Consider the following 17,044-nt stretch of genomic DNA (forward strand, 5'->3'; position numbering starts at 1 on the left):
GGGGCGTGAGAGTGTTTCTAACCATTTCTGTCTTGTTCCTCCTAGACACGGAATCTCGGATCAGCGTGTGGGAACCTGGTAGAAGGCAAACAATGGTTCACGAACCTTGGTGTTTGGCACGAAGCCAAACCGCTTGCCGGTTTTGGCGAACTTGCTAAAGATCGAAGAGAAGATCGACTTCTTGTCTCTCGTTTTAGTCGTAGCGGTACTGTTGAGTTGGCAAGGTTGTTAATCAAATGTGAAATATGACGAACTTTAAAAGCAGCCGGGACAGTGTAATGATATCGGATGGAAAGCTTACCGGGACGGGGCGCGCGAACCCGGGAGCGGCGTCGAATCGTCCGTAGAGTCGTCCAAATCGGAGTCGGATGCTCCGGCCCATACCGCCCGGCTGACTTCATCAGAAGTCGGACTGGGATGATCCTCGGGATGATCCTGTTTGGTTTAGAGCCTCAATGGATGTTCAATTACCTCAATGGACAGGGAAATATATTGTTTGGCGAGTGTAGACAAACAAAAGCAAAATAAAAATAAGAAACGATAATACGCACGTCTTGTTTCGACTGCACGGATAGAGAGGGCCTCGTGGACGGCGGCGTATGCGGCCGGACGCTGTCGGTCGAGAAGTTCCTGGGGTGTTCGGAAGACATGGACGAACAAGTAGCGGTGAGCGTCGAGGTGGATGCGGCCGAGACAAAGCTGTTCGCAGCCGTTGTAGGACGCGGCCGTCCCACGCGTTGGCTGTGCTTGTCCATCAACTTGCGGGCCGCTCCGAAAGACCGTGAACAAAGGAGGGGAAAATAGAGGGGAAGAAGAGGAGGAATGGAGGGGGTATGGGGATGAAAAGTCGCCCGGTCTACGGCCGATGCGATGTGATGCACCAACGTTGCAAGCAGGCTGGCAAACAACAAGCACGATAGCCGCAGCAGACGCAAGGGAAGAATGGAAAGTTAGCAAACAAGGTCGTCCCATGAACTGAATGGGTTCGTCCTGTTTTTTCATCGTTGGGGAAAGGGGCTAGGGCACGTAGTTTATTTTTTCAGGGTGCCACCGTTCGCACTGCCGCAATCATATCCCTGCCGATTCATGTTTTCTTGTTCCAGCTCAGTGCCATTGGAATCGCTACCTTGTTTAATGACAAGCCTCGGTGGTGGGGATTTACGACATATATGCGGGCTCGTTCGGTGCTTTGCCAGGACAAGCACCTGACGTTGTCATAACTCATATGAACTCATATGGCCGAGACTCTTCCAACCTCCTGGCAATTGTCACAGCGAACACGGCACGCGAAAGAAAGGACAGTTTTTATGGTTGTGTGGGAAGAAAACTCGCCGGAACTTTTGTCATAACCGCCTTATCGCGGGTCTACCGGATGCCGGTCCGAATTGAACGTAACGACCGGCACCTGAAAGGAGCACAGGAGCAGACGGCTAGTCATGAACTTACATACCGTATGGAGCAATGATATGGCCCCCTATCGCCCAGCCATTATGGCCATTAGCATAAAACTGCCGTGTTGCCGAATATTGATTGGCTTTCGCACCCCAGTTGATATCTCTTGGATCGTCTTCGGGTTCCGGAATTCGATCCCGTTTCTATCAAAAGGGGCAAGATGCCAAGAAAACAACTCACACCCTCTCATGAAACAGTCTTCACGTGGTGTTGAAGAACTGCAGCTGAACGAAAACGAATTGAGTCGATCTCTCTGCCCCCCACCTCATGTGTCAGGTAGCACAACAGAAGGAGAAAAGAACAAGAGAATTTCTGCTTGCGTAATGATTTCCAACGAGGATCTCATAGACTACTCGCCCTCCTTCGATTTTAGCTTCATCGCTCCTTCGCCTGAAAAGAGTTAGAGCGGTAGGATCTTGCGGGTCTTCTCAGGATGAAGCGGACGATGCTTCCCTCTTTCAACTACCCGACACTAACGTTCCGCGGGCCAATATTCTCTCTGCACTGTATGTATCAATCCTTCGTGTGCAGAGTTGTAGCTGCATTGCTGGTGCATTGTTGCCGTTGTTCTTGCCATCAATGCTATTGTGCATGTAAGCTTGCTGAAGATAGACCAGGGTCTAGATCCTACCCGGCTCTGTGGTTATACCGCACTGTATATGCCGGCCGGCAGTCGAATATCTGATTGAGTTCTCACTGGTCTGTTGGTTCCTTGCGTCGGCGTTCGCCCTGTTTTCGTCCTAGTGGAGGAACAGGGAATATGCAAGGGTCCTCACCCTCAAATGGTCTGATGGTTGATTGTGAGGCGTGCGTCGTCATCGGCTCATTGGGTTGACTGACACGCAAGACTGACTTACATCGAGAGTCCAGCCACTCATTGCGCAAGCTGCAGTCAACTGGGACACGTTCCAATTTGGATGCAACTGCAAGAGGGCCACAAACCCCATTCTACAAAGGCCCGGCAACAATGGACTACATGGCGACAGATACCTTTGCAAAGAGCTGCAGATTGTACATCGACTGAGGCCAACTGAGCAGTATCAGTGGATGATCAATGCAGAGCCGGTGCCAATGGCCGTGATGGATTGCAGCAGCATGCATCTGCGTCCGACCAGGGTTGAAGAGCTGCGTTCTGGCTTGTCGAACTCGGCTTCAAGTATTCCTATGAAGCCAGATTGTTCACGAGAAAGCAGAAAGATGAGAAGCTGGTGGACTCTATCTAAAAGTGCTGCCATCCCGTGGAGCCTTGATCCAGGTTTTTCCTGGACGCTTCGTTCTTGACTTTTTTCCCCGGCACATCCATCTCATCCATCCATCCTATCCTCACCGCAACTCACCGTAACTCACCGCTCGGACCCAAGTGAGCTCTTGATCCTACACTAGATACGACAGTCTTACATCATGGGAGACCCAATTGCCATCGTAGGCCTGAGTGCAAGGCTCCCCGGTGATGGCGACACCCCTGAGAAGTTCTTCGAATCCTTACTCGCCGGAAGATCTGCCCGTACGGAAGTTCCGCGAGAACGATACAACGCAAACGCTTTTTGGCACCCCGACGCCGAGAGAAGTGGCGCGGTACGTGATGATTTTAGGCGCCTATTTTACAGCTTTAGGTAGCAGGCTGACTGAGACTTCGAATACAGACACGGGTTCGACATGGCCACTTTCTCAAGGACAGCATCAAGGCATTCGATGCGCCATTTTTCTCGATCACACCCACAGAAGCCAGAAGCATTGACCCTCAACAAAGAGGAATGCTAGAATGTGTCTACAAGGCACTCGAAAACGGTGAGAGGGTTCTGCTGTGATTTGGAAGGGAATGAAGCTGACTTCTTTGGTCGAACAGCCGGAGTTCCCCTCGACACAGTTGCCGGATCACAAACTGGCGTTTACGTCGGTTGCTTCACGGCAGACTACAATGATCACATTGCAAAAGATTTGGACATCCCGAATAAGTACTCCGCGCTGGGAACAGTGGCGAGTATGCTCAGCAACAGAGTCTCGTGGTTCTTCGACTTCAGAGGCCCCAGCGTAACGGTTGATACCGCTTGTTCCAGCAGCCTGGTAGCTGTCCACGAAGCATGTATGAGCTTGAAGCTCCGTGAAGTATCCATGGTGAGCCTACCTTAATCTGTGGGGAGAAAGAGGAGTTTGGGATTCAAAGTTCTGACAGATCGTCGTTCCTAGGCCGTCGTCGGCGGATGCAACCTCATCCTGACCCCCGAGATGACACTAAAACTCGACGCGGCGGGTGTTCTGGGTCCGGACGGCAAGTCATACAGCTTTGACCACCGCGCGAACGGATACGCACGCGGTGAAGGGTTCGGAGCCCTGGTTTTAAAGCGGGTATCCGATGCTATTCGGGACGGGGACGTGATCCGTGCCGTCATCCGGAACTCATCAACGAACCAGGACGGGAGATCGCCCGGCATCACGCAACCGACAAAGGCCGGCCAGGTTGCCCTCATCAAACACGTTTATTCCAGGGCTGGGCTGGACCCATCACTTACACGCTTTGCTGAGGCCCACGGCACGGGTACGCCGGTGGGAGACCCCATCGAAGCGAGCGCACTGGCCGAGATCTTCGCTCCTCATCGATCACCGGACGACCCGCTCTATGTCGGCGCCCTGAAAAGCAATGTTGGACACTTGGAGGGCGCGGCTGGAGTTGCCGCTGTTATCAAGGGTATCTTGACGCTGGAAAGCGGCATTATTCCCGGTAACATCTGGCATGAGAAGCGGAATCCCAAGATCTTGGACTCGTGGAACTTGAAGTTTCCGACCGAGCCGACATTATGGCCTCAGCGTGGGCTGCGTCGAATGTCGATCAACTCCTTCGGCGTTGGAGGTAGTAACGCTCATATCGTCATGGATGACGCGCTCCATTTCTTGAAGCGACACCGCCTTGTTGGCAACCACCGCACTGAAGCCACACCGACGATCCCAAGCCAGTTCAGGGTCGTTACTGTCAACGGGGCTAATGGAGTGAATGGCACCGGTAAGATTGCTCGATTCCCGTCTCTAGACTCCGAACATCACTAACGTTTCGGCAAGCAGGCCGCAGACACCGATCCCACCGTCCAAGAGACAGCGGTGTCAACTTCATCGACTTTGAGACCGAGTCGAACGAGATCCCCCCGAGACTGTTCGTGCTATCAGCGAACGACCCAGATGCCGTTGCACGTATCAAGTCCTCATACAAGGAGCATCTCGCATCCAAGAATGTCGAGGATTTGGACCTTCAATACTTGAGAGACCTGGGCTACACCCTTGCCTCCCGTCGAACAAGACATTCTTGGAGATCGTTCCATATCGCCAGCTCGCCGAAGCAGCTTCAGAGATCCCTTGAAGATGTTTCAAAGCCAACGAGGGCAAAGACCCAACCCCGATTGGCGTTCGTTTTCACCGGTCAAGGGGCGCAGTGGGCTGCCATGGGCATGGACCTGATGGTGTATCGGGCGTTCCAAGAGAGTCTCCTGGCAGCTGACAGGTATCTCAATGATATCGGTTGCAATTGGTCTCTGACTTGTGAGTTATTCCATCATCTTTGCCGACATGAGAATTCGACTAATCAGTTGCTAGTTGAGCTTTCCAAGCCCAAGACGTCATCTCGTATTGATGATCCTGAATTCTGTCAGCCAATCTGCACAGCTCTGCAAGTTGCCATGGTGGATCTTCTTTCCACCTGGAACATCTATCCTCATGCCATCACCGGTCATTCCTCAGGTGAGGTTGCTGCTGCCTACGCTGCCGGCGCCATCTCCCGAGAAGCGGCGTGGAAAGTCGCCTACCACCGTGGACGACTCAGCGCAAAGTTGGCTCGGGCGGAGTCGAGGCCTAGGACTGGAATGGCCGCCGTCGGTCTGGGCACTGCCGACAGCGAGGCTGCCATCGATCGCGTCAACCGGCTGGGCGGCGAGGGCACTCTTCAGATTGCCTGCATGAATAGTGCAGACAGTCACACCGTCAGCGGCGACGCTGATAAGATCGACGCTCTTGTTGAGATGCTTGGTGCTGAGAAGGTTTTCGCCAGGAAGCTCAACGTTGAGATTGCCTACCACTCGGAGTACATGAAGCCTATGGCCGACGAGTATCTCCAAGCAATGGGCGAGCTTGAGAAAGGCACTCTGAGGGCTGCTTTTGAGCCTCAGTTTTACTCCTCTACCATCGGTACTGCAATTTCGCCCTCACAGCTGAGGCAGCCTGAATACTGGGTCAGGAACTTGGTTTCGCCGGTCAGGTTTACCGAGTCCGTGTCGGAGATGCTCAAGGGCTCCACGGAACCCAAGGTTAACGGCTACGTTAATGGTCATGCGAATGGCGTCAACGGTGTCAACGGTGTCAACGGTGTCAACGGCACTAACGGACACGCCGACAACAAGCCTTCCCTTGAGCCCATCACCGACTTCTTGGAAATTGGCCCTCACAGTGCCTTGAAGGGACCGTTGATCAGTACCACAAAGCAAATCAAGGGCAGTCCTTCGGTTGACTATCATTCTGTCCTCAGACGCCAGAAGTCCGCGGTCGAGACCACCCTGGAAGCTGTCGGATCTCTCTTCTGCCAGGGGTACAAGGTCGACCTTGCACAGGTCAACGACGCAGACGAACCGTACGGACCCAAGCCACTCATGCTTACAAACCTACCTTCCTACCCGTTCGACCACTCCAAAGAGTACTGGGTTGAGAGCACGCTGAGCAACGACTTCCGGCTGAGGTCATTTGGCCGCCACGAGCTTCTGGGAGCGCCAGTACCGGGCCTGAACGAGACCAACGCGGCTTGGCGTAACTACATCCGTCTCACTGAGAACCCGTGGATTGAAGACCATAAGGTTTCCGGGGACATCCTGTACCCGGCTGCTGGTATGCTTGTCATGGCCGTTGAAGCTAGCAGGCAAGTCGCCGATAAGAACAAAGTCTTGAAGGGGTTCAGATTCAAGGATGTTTCTTTCAAGTTGGCGTTGCGGGTGCCAGACGATGCTCACGGCGTTGAGTCGCAGTTCTTCCTGAGATCGCACCGAGAGTCGAGCCTTTCGACTGCCTCGAAGTGGCAAGAATTCCAGCTCTGGACCCTCCAAGAAGGTGACTGGAGAGAGCATTGCCACGGCTTCGTGCAGACCGAGTATGAGACCGAAGGTTTCACTGATGCCGTGGTGAACTTCGAGGGCCTGAAGAGTGCCACAGGTGTGTCGGTTGACAAGCTTTACCGCGATTTCAAGGAGTCAGGCCTGGACTTCGGTCCGACTTTCCAAACACTCAGCGACGTGAGGACTGGGCAGAATCTGGACATCATCGCCACAATCGACAACCCTAGCGACAAAATCCAGAAAGTCATGCCAAAGCAATACGTTCAGCCTCATCTTGTCCATCCGGCCACACTGGACGCTATCGTCCACGCCAACCTAGCCCCGTTGGTCTCCAGCACCAAGTACTCCAAGGCTACCAGAGTCCCGACGTACCTCACTGATGGCTGGATCTCGGCTCGTTCTGACATCCCCCACGACTCTTACAAGATTTTTGCCGAGTCTCGGATTCAAGGCCGCAACGAGATCATTGCTGAAGCTACCGCCGCACATCTTGGTGAAGGTCAGTTGATGGTACAGATGTCAGGCCTTGTTTTCAAGTCAATCAGTGGCGAGACGGCTCAAGAGCCCTCAAGTGCGTCGCTGCACCCGGCTTTCAACCTGGAATGGAAGCCCGATCCTTCTTTCCTTTCCAAGCAAGAGGCCAAGGACGTCTTCGGGTTGGCCATGACCAAAGAAGATGACCCCTCGCGCTGGATGCAGGATTGCGAAGCCCTGTGTCTTGCGTACATTCGTCGTTGCGTGGACTCTGTTTCTCAGGATGGCATCGAAAAGTTGGCCTGGCACCACAAGCGATACTTCAAGTGGTTCCAGCACGTCGTCAGCCAGCACTCGGATCAACCAGTTCAGAGCATTGAGGAGCTGGAAGAGAAGGTCATCGCTGGCGGAGCATCTGAGGGCAAGCTGATCATCGCCGTCGGTCATGCTCTGTCGGAGATCCTTGACGGGCGCCGAGATCCCCTCGATGTCATTTTCAAGGACAAGCTCGCGGAGGATGTCTACCGTGATGGTCTCGGCTCCAAGAGATGCTACGCGCAGCTCTGCAACTATGTTGATGCCCTGGCTCACAAGAACCCCGCCATGGAGATCCTTGAGATTGGCGGAGGCACAGGTGGTGCCACTCGTCCGGTCATGGCCACTCTCACAGAGCAAGGCCGCCGCTACAAGTCTTACTGCTTCACCGACATCTCCCCCTCCTTCTTTGAGCAAGCCAAGGAGACCTTCAAGGATGAGCTTACCCGGATGAGTTTCCGTGTCTTGAACGTCGAGAACGACCCTTCGGAGCAGGACTTCGCGGCTGGCAAGTACGATCTCATTGTTGCCGCCAACGTTCTGCATGCCACGAAGAACATCGACCACACTCTCCGCAATACCCGAAAGCTGCTCAAGCCTGGCGGCAAGCTTTTGCTCTTTGAGATCACCAACACGTCCGTGCTTCTCGGCAGTTTCTGCTTTGGTGTACTTCCCGGTTGGTGGCTTTCGGAGGACAAGGACCGCGTCTGGGGACCTCTTATGTCCGCTCCCTCGTGGGACAACCATCTGATCAACTCGGGATTCGGGGGCCTCGACGCCGTCTTTGACGACTTCTCCGGCTCGCCTCATCAGATGAGCTCGATCCTTGTGTCGTCTGTTCCCACTTCAGAGGAGACGACTGGCACATTTTCTCCAGACTTCATTCTTACGAGCGGAAACTCTTCGCAAATCAACATTGCTGAAGGACTAAAACGTCGTCTCGGATCGTCCGAAATCGTCAACATCACTGAGGCATCGGGCAGGGACTTCACCGACACGACGTGCGTTGTTCTGTCCGAATTTGACAATCCTACGTTGAAGGACATGTCCGAGGAAGTATTTGCTGGCTTCAAACGAATTCTCACTGAGTGCAAGACCATCGCATGGGTTACTCGAGGCGCTTCAGACCCTGACGCAGAGCTTGTGACTGGCTTAGCGCGTGTTGTCCGATCTGAAAGGCCAGATGCCAAATTCTTTACTCTCTCCTTCGATCAGAATTCTTCAGAAGAGGTCGTTGTCGAGAAGTCTGCGAAGGCTCTACACACAGCCTGTAATGGAATCGAGAACTCTTTCAGAGTTTCCGGTAACGCTGTCAACGTATCTCGCCTCGTCCGGGCGAGCTACCTCACGGACCACATCCAAGCTCAGACCGGAGTGCTGGCAGCGGTGGAGAAGCCCTTCGGAGACGACTCTTCTCGTTCCTTGAGTCTCCAAATCGGAAACATCGGACAGCTCGACTCGCTGAGATTCGAAGATGATACTGCATTCGATTCGCCGTTGGGAGACGACGAGGTTGAGTTCAAGACCATGGCCAGCGGGATCTCTTCAGTCGACTTGGCAACGGCCCTCGGGAAGACAGAAGACTCTGCTTTGGGACGTGAAGCCTCCGGCGTGGTCACCAGAGCCGGAAGTGCATCTGGCTTCCAGGTGGGCGATCGCGTGTTTGGTCTTACTGTTTCCGGTTCTGTCAAGACTCATGTGCGATCTTCCGGTTGCTTGCTCGCCAAGCTATCCGACACAATATCGTGGGCTCAAGGCGCATCCATTCCTGTGGCCTATTCCACCGCTTACGCAACCCTTTACGAACTCGGCACTATTCGCCAGGGACAGACTGTCTTGGTTCACTCTGGCTCTGCCGTTCTTGGAAGAGCCCTCATTCAACTTGCTCAACTGCAAGGAGCCGAGGTCTTCGCAACTGCTGGAAGTGTGAAGGACAGCGAAACTCTGCAGACGACTTGCGGTTTGTCCCAAGACCGTATCCTCGTCAACCCCGATATGTCAACCAAGAAGACTCTTCAGTCAATGACCAAGGGTCGCGGCATCGACATTTTCGTCAACACTGTCAACGACACGCACTTCCTGAACGAGACAATGGACATTGTTGCGCCCTTCGGGCGCATTGTCAACATTGGCGGACAGGATAGCTACTCCAGCGCTCGCCTCCCCAGAGGCCGCAACGTTCGCCTCGATTTCTTCGACCTTGCATCATTTACTGCGTGCGACGCTGCTCGCACAGGATCAGTGTTTCAGCACGTATCTGAGCTGATCTTTGCCAACTGGGACACCATCAAGCCTGCATTGCCGTCCATGACTTATGCGTTCTCCCAAGTCCACGACGCCTTCCGCCAGCTTCAGACGGACAGTCAAAATGCCATCGTCCTCGAGCCTCACGACCAGGATCTGGTTCCAGTCTTGCCGAGCCGGAAAGCCACCAGCCGCTTTGACCCCAACGCATCTTATGTCATTGCTGGTGGTCTCGGTGGACTTGGAAGATCCGTTGCGAGATGGATGGCGTCGCAGGGTGCCAGAAACCTCATTCTGCTCTCTAGACGCGGTCCAGTGGAGGACTCTGCGAAGGAACTCGTCAAAGAACTCGAGTCGGTTTGCGACAACGTGTCTACACCTGCTTGCGACATCTCAGATTCTGCCGCCCTTCAAAAGGTTGTCACTGAGTTGTCGACTTCTCTGCCTCCCATCAAGGGATGCATTCAGGGTTCCATGGTTCTCAAGGTGAGTGGAAAGATCAAAGCTCCCCCATTCTTGTCTCAATGTTGTGTACTAATTGCCTCTCAGGACAACCCTCTGGAAAGCATGTCGCTTGACCACTGGAAGGCCGCAGTAGTTCCCAAGGTCCAGGCCTCATGGAACTTGTACAATGCTCTCGGACCTAAGATGGATTTCTTCGTCTTCCTCTCGTCGACTGTCGGCATCACTGGTGGCCCCGAGCAGGCCAACTACGCCGCAGGCGGCACCTTCCAAGATGCTTTTGCACGCCATCTTGCTTCCCAAGGCGTCAACGCCGTGTCAATCGACCTTCCTATAGTGCAGGGCGTCGGCTACGTCGCCGAAAAGCCGGAGCTCTTCGACTACCTCCGATCCGCTGGCTGGACGTACATCACCGAAGCTGAGCTCCGCGCGGTGCTTGACTACCATTGCCGCCCAGCAAGCAGCCCGGTACAAGCTTCGAAGGCTCAGGTCATCCCCAGACTCTGGCTGCCTGAAGAGACCGCTGCCGAAGGCTACCAGACGCCGTCATGGGCATCGGATCCTCTCTTCAACCACATCGAACTCGGCAAGGCGGATGTGAACACGGACGGGGCGGCTGAGTCGAACAAGACAATCAACCACAAGGCGCTCCTGGCCGAGGCATCTTCCTGGGAAGAAGCGGAGCGAGTTGTTCTTGACGCTTTGCTTCTGAAGGTCGCCAGAATGCTGAGCATCGAAGTTTCAAACCTCGACGACAACAAGCCTCTGCATGCATACGGCATTGACTCTCTCACTGCTGTCGAACTTCGATCATGGTTGATCAAGGAGCTTGGCGCTGAGGTTTCGTTGTTTGATATCACGAACAACTCAAGTCTTTCCCAATTGGCTGGCACTGCCACCAAGAAGAGCACTTTGAGGAAGAAGCTTGAGTAGGGCGTGCTTCGTCAGAGGTTTTGAGTTCTTTTCTGACTTGAATTGGTTGTTGCTTGCATTCGGCTGCTGTTCCTAATGGATGGAAATTTCTCTCATTTCTGGAGTCAGGGGTTTTCATCGGTCGCTGAAGTTGATTCTTGGGCGAAAGGTCGGCGTATGGCTTTTAGTATGAATTACATACGACGAATGAATTATCTCAATTGATGTTTACTTATGTTTGCGACCCATGATGAGTCCCTACTACCAAAGTACCTGAGATGTGTGATCAAGGATGAAATCTCAATGAGTCTCTCACTAAGAAGACATGCGCTACCTAGTGAAAAATGAGGGGGGTTGGACAGACCAATCACAGCTTATCGATTGAAAATTCTGAAACCTGTTGTAATATTTCTTACCTAAAATTTCTCAAAAGTGCCAAGACATCGAGTTGAGAATAATATGTGTCTTTACTCATACCAGTTGAGAGTTCATGAGCCGCTCAAAATCAGAGGTGAAATCTCAACGAGATTCATGATCATGTGACGGCTCCATTGATGCAGCGGCGCCCGACTGGCAGAAAGCGCGACGTGGTTTCCCATTTCCCAGTCATCCGATTGCCCTGCTGCCAAGCGCGCCACATCGCCAGGGCTGGCCAGGATTTTCTGCGAACAGTTTACGACATTCGTTCGCTTGAAAGGGCAAATCATGGGGCGGCGGTGGGGATATCACGACCGGCCCATGCAAACATTCAGGGGTATCGCTCACCGCTCTCTGTCGGCAATCGGCTGTCGCGTCATCTTGAATCCGGTGAATCATCCTTCTTCATCAATCAATCCATCCCCGTCGAGTCTACACCGAGAGTCAAAGCAACCTGAATCAGAAAAAATAACGATCATCGCCGTCTCACGCACCACCCCACACATCCAACATGGCCAAGGACGAGAAGAGAGAGAAGAGGGAGGACAAGAAGCACAAGGAGAAGTCGTCGTCCCGCAGTGGCAAGAAGAGCAGCAGGAGGGGCTCGAGCTCGCGCTCAATCATGAACCATGGCAATGAGACGACAACCTCATTCTTCTCGACCCTCTCGACCCTGCCCTCAGCCTGGGATGAGGCCGAAGACGATTATGAAGAGCCATCATACGGTTATTCACGCGTCCAGCGCACCAGCCCTGTTGTTTTCTGGAGAGTCGGCGCCGTCGCTGGCGCTGCCGCCGTCGGGCTCGGAGCCTTCGGAGCCCAAGGCCTCAAGCACCTTCGCATCACGAATGCTGCGAAAATCGCAACCTGGTCCGCCGCCGCATATTACCAGGTAATTTCTTCATCATGAAATCATGCCGATGCATCGTTCACTCAATTGACACTCAACAGCTTGTCCATTCTGTCGCCCTCCTCATCGCCCGCAAGAACCCCATCGCTTCTGGCTTCTTCACCACCGGCATGATGCTGTTCAGCGGTAGTCTCTACGCCCTTGTCATCAAGCCCGAACTCAAGTTCCTCAATCATGTCACGCCAGTTGGCGGTGGCTGCCTCGTTGCTGGCTGGCTCGCGCTCGGTCTCTCCAAGGGCCGCATCGGATTCGACTAAGGCGCGAATCCCCTTGAGCAGAGATCGAGAATGTTGTGTTCCGTCAGTGAGCTGCGACGGTACTACTCCTTTCTCTGCGTGGTTGGCAGAGCGAGTTACGAAGACAGCGACAAGTACGGCGACATGAACCACGACTACAGACGACAGTGATGGAGAGAAGCAATGACGACATGGAGAAGACATGAATGAGACACATTATAGACACCAAAAGTCCCTAGAGTAACACAGCGGTGGGATCACTTCCAAAACCCAAAAATAAACGCAAAAACTGTTCATTGCTTGAGCTTACAGTGACAATCTCAACTCTCTATTACCACCCACTAACCAGACAATGCAAGGGGCAGCTACATATCATCATTCAACCTGTTCCTCGCTCCTGCGCTGATCCGTACTGATTCTATACACACCCTTACGTGCTTGGATCAGGGGGTCTTTGGACGATGCGATGCCTGTAACACCTCCCCTCTCCGGAGTTGGGCTGAATGAGATATGTTTCTGCCTGGCAACATTGTCGTCTGAGACCTTGTTAATCTCAAGGGTACCAATCGGAACGAACGTCGTGCTCTTGTATGGTACGGTAGCGTCGTCCAGGATGTCGCTCGGGTCTGCAATATGTGCCTGGATTGTGAAGACAATGGGCTTGCCAGGGAACCGTTGCTGCAGATCATCCTCCAAGTAGCTGTTTCCGAGTTTCTTCAGGTTCTCCTTGTCCTCCGGTGTGGCAGTAGGGTATAGGTGCTCTCCATCTGCTGGGATGAGCCGGTAGCGGACGTTCGTGGTCTTGGCATCGCAGTTGGTCAAGACGTGGGTATTCGGTTGGTAGTATGTGATGGTGCCGTAGTTGAAGGGGTTGGGCTTCGGAGCATTCACAAACTCAAAAGCCGACGGATGAACAGCGAGGAAGGCCCCGAAGGCAGCTTGGGCCTTGTCGAAAACTGCTTGTTCGTTGGCAGTGTCGGCCCCGGCCTCCTTTGCCTTTTCAAGAGCGGCCTCAGCAGCTCCGAATCCCCCGAAGAGCTTGAGGAAAGTCAGGAACTCCTCTCCAGTCCTGACTGCGAAACCGTTGAACGAGTGTGTGACCATATCTGTGTATGTGTCATCGTCGATCTGGAAACGAATGGCCACGCCCTTTGGGGTCGCGCCGTCGTCTACATCAGCTATGTGTGGAATACCACCGCCAACGGAAAAGCGAGCGATGACTGGGGTTGAGGGGTTGTTGAAGTGAGGGGCCGTTGAGAGTGTTTTGGCATCCTCCGTAGGTTTGAAGATGCCCTCCACCAGGAGGCCCTTGGCATGAGCTGTTGATCACGCAAAGAACAGTCAGATATTTAGTCAGTGAGACTGAATGGAGATATACTTACTCGTACGATATCCGGGGTGTTTCCCAAAAAGCGCCTGCATTGCATCCACCAAGTTCTGTGGAAGCTTGTTGTCAGACCCTGCAGTCCCATTCGTATTGTTGGCAGCCATTGTTTCGACACAGCAAAGCTCAACTTGATTTTCAAGTGTAATATCTTCTCAGGTAATCAAGAAAACGCGGATTTGGTTTCGAAATTGGTGGCTCTATTCGAACTACGAAGACACGGGGACAGCTGTGATTTTATGCCATCCAAGTCTCAAGACCGCATCACTTCAACCCATCTATCAAGTCCTGTGTCAACTACATTCCTAAAGCGACTTGTCAATCGTAAAACATTGTCACATAGGGCTGAGGCCTGGCAGGGCGTCTTGTTTGTGAGCCTTGGTTCTCGGCGTCTCACGTCAGCCATCGGGCGGCCCAGGCCGAGCAAGGCCCGCCAATGGCATCACTGCCAATGTCAGCGGTGGTTACCATTGCCTATGCTTACGATAGCCCAATCACTTTCAATAGCCTAAAAATACGTCCAGCAGCTGAAAGCTCATAGCCTAAAAGTTCAGCTATTGTTGTCGGCAAGGTCGAACTGAAGTCATGAAGGCGGTCCGATTGGTCGCGTATACAGCCAGCGCTTGCAGACGGCTGGCTGAGAGTGTGATGAATGCCTCGGCAAGTCGAACGATGTAATTGAGTCGTTTGCGAGGCTGAGGGTCACGCTGCAGATTCATTCTGCTTTCAGAAAATGAGATGGAACTTGGCAACTTGGCAAGAGCGGCACGGCGTGGGCAGCAGTATAAGAACATGAGAGTAGTCGTCTTCGATGACATGTAAAGCAATCACGGGGTCTTTAAGAAGGCTCTCTCTTTACCAAGATCAATCGATCCATTTTCTCCAATAAATTAGAACCCCAACGCGTTATGTCTGCATCAACTCAGTCGTTGCCCAACGGTGGCCCTCGCACGCCCCCCTTGTCGCTGAATGACATTCTTGCCTCCAACATCAACTATGATGTGGAAGAGGATCAGATGATCGTCTGGGACAAGGGTGTGTTTCTCAACGAACTTCAGAAACAGGGTCTCGCGCTTCATACTGGTAGCAATGGTGTAATTGACGGCAGTCTTGCTGCCCACTCTGGACTCAAGAAGGGAACGTACAAGGGTACCCGGTTGGCATTGACTGAGATCTATAGCATGGCTGAAGAATCGTAAGATAGTCCCGGGGTCCAAGATTCCGATATCCTGAACTAGGTTTGCTAATTCAGTTTTAGTGCTGCGGCTCATTTCAACGCAAGAGGCTTCGAGCCCATCATTCCTGTCAATAGAGACCTCAAAGACAAGCAGGCAATCTACAAATGGAGTAATCCAGAAGATGGCTACCCTCCGCATCTAGACACGATTCCCTTGGAACTACAGCAAGGGCAACCGGGAGTCGGTCTCATATTCGACATGGCGAAGTCGGGATTCATTTCCACCATCTCCACAACTTTCTCCTTCATCATTCCCAAGGAGATTGAGCTCGCGGGCACGCCATTCGAGGGACCAACACTCGCCGATTGCGAGAAGTACAACCACGGCAGCCCCAAGCCGCAAACAGACATCATGAATGGCGAAAATCTTGGTCACAAGTCAGACTGGTATTCCGACTTCAGGTTCGCCCAGCAACACTTGAGCGGTGTAAACCCTTCAACCATCACGACTGCTTCTGCCGAATGGGTTTCTGCTTACGTGAATGAAGCGTGCAAGCAAGGGCTGGACGACATGAAGCAGCTGCTCCTGAAGGGCGAAGACTTGCTTATTCAAGATTACTCATACTTCCGTGAAGCGACTGGTGTGAGCACCGACGAAACTTTCGAAAGTGTCGTTTACGGGACAGATGGGACTGTTTCTCGGTATGCCTGCGCGCCAGTCGTTCTCTTCCAACTGCACTCCGATGGACGGCTTCACCCCCTCGTCATCACCATCGACTTCAAGGGCACGCTCGAAAACTCTGTCACCATCTTCAACCGACGGTTGACCCCAGATGCCAAGGATGACATCGATGAAAAGGATGACTGGCCATGGAGATACGCGAAGACGTGCGCCCAGACCGCCGACTGGTCGAGGCACGAGATCGCTACGCATCTTGTTGACACACACATGATTGAAGAGGCCATCATCGTGGCAACGAACCGGACTGTCCCCGAAGACCATCTGCTCTACGAAATCTTGAGCCCACACTGGTTCAGAACTCTCCCACTCAACGAGGCTGCTCGCAAGCTCCTGGTCCCGGGTGTCATTGCTCGGATTGCTGGATTTGGGCCGACGAACGACCCGAAAACGAGCCGCGCACTGAGTTTGATCAAGTGGTCGTACAAGAACTTCAACTTTCAAGACAAGTACATCCCCAACGACCTCAAGAAGCGTGGTTTCGACGTTGAGGCGATCACCGGAGACAAGTACCGCAACTACCCTTACGCTACCAACATGTACTTTCTGTGGAAAGTCATCCGCGACTTCGTACAGTCGGTTCTCGCAACCAAGTACAAGTGCGACGACGATGTGCAGAAAGATTCGTACATCTCCGATTGGTGCAAAGAGATTCAAGGCAACGGCCAAATCCCCAGTTTCCCGACAATCAACACCGTTGACCAACTGGTTGATGCTGTCACCATGTGCATCCACACCGCTTCGCCGCAGCATACCGCGGTGAACTATCTCCAGGACTACTACTACAGCTTCGTCCCCGCCAAGCCACCAGCGCTCTGCACGCCTCTGCCGACGGATCTGGCAACACTCCAAGCCATCACGGAGAAGGAGTTGACTGAGGCTCTTCCCATCGGCAGCGAGGGTCCGAAGTGGAAAGATTGGCTGCTCGCCGCTCAACTGCCAGAGCTGCTGAGCTACAAGGTTGAGTCGCGGTACAACTTGATCAACTACGCCAAGTCCTTGTACAACGTCAACAAGAGTCGCACCAACTTTGAGAACGAGAACTTTGACTGTGGCGCCATCAAAGATGCCGCTGCGACTTTCTACAGTCGCCTGAGAGCTCTTGAACCGGTCTTTGACTGGATTTCGGATCATCAGACGGAGGGAAGCACTGAGTACAAGGTCTTGCAGCCGGAGCTGACTGCTGTTTCGATCTTGATTTGAGTTTGCAGTTTTGGGAGAGGCGTTCAGTGGTTTAT

At 53.2% G+C, this 17,044-nt stretch overlaps 4 protein-coding genes across 4 annotated transcripts; 3 read left to right on the top strand and 1 right to left on the bottom strand.

Annotated features, from left to right (window-relative positions):
- Positions 1-2,853: 2,853 nt before the first annotated feature.
- On the top strand, positions 2,854-10,964 carry CkaCkLH20_07418 (polyketide synthase; the record flags this gene model as incomplete). Its single annotated transcript, XM_038890135.1, has 7 exons — positions 2,854-3,027; positions 3,096-3,240; positions 3,299-3,567; positions 3,640-4,450; positions 4,507-4,980; positions 5,035-10,055; positions 10,119-10,964. 7 exons carry the CDS (start codon positions 2,854-2,856, stop codon positions 10,962-10,964), a joined length of 7,740 nt encoding a protein of 2,579 aa, XP_038744613.1.
- Positions 10,965-11,871: 907 nt separating this feature from the next.
- CkaCkLH20_07419 (uncharacterized protein) lies at positions 11,872-12,527 on the top strand (the record flags this gene model as incomplete). The annotated part of the gene is made up of 2 exons (XM_038890136.1): positions 11,872-12,252; positions 12,312-12,527. 2 exons carry the CDS (start codon positions 11,872-11,874, stop codon positions 12,525-12,527), a joined length of 597 nt encoding a protein of 198 aa, XP_038744614.1.
- A 354-nt stretch (positions 12,528-12,881) lies between these two features.
- Positions 12,882-13,997, bottom strand: CkaCkLH20_07420 (uncharacterized protein; the record flags this gene model as incomplete). The annotated part of the gene is made up of 2 exons (XM_038890137.1): positions 12,882-13,825; positions 13,889-13,997. 2 exons carry the CDS (start codon positions 13,995-13,997, stop codon positions 12,882-12,884), a joined length of 1,053 nt encoding a protein of 350 aa, XP_038744615.1.
- Positions 13,998-14,798: 801 nt separating this feature from the next.
- CkaCkLH20_07421 (Oleic acid lipoxygenase) lies at positions 14,799-17,009 on the top strand (the record flags this gene model as incomplete). Its single annotated transcript, XM_038890138.1, has 2 exons — positions 14,799-15,085; positions 15,149-17,009. 2 exons carry the CDS (start codon positions 14,799-14,801, stop codon positions 17,007-17,009), a joined length of 2,148 nt encoding a protein of 715 aa, XP_038744616.1.
- Between the last annotated feature and the right edge of the window lie 35 nt (positions 17,010-17,044).

This window comes from Colletotrichum karsti (assembly GCF_011947395.1).
Source record: "Colletotrichum karsti strain CkLH20 chromosome Unknown Scaffold23, whole genome shotgun sequence".
NCBI lineage: Eukaryota > Fungi > Ascomycota > Sordariomycetes > Glomerellales > Glomerellaceae > Colletotrichum > Colletotrichum karsti.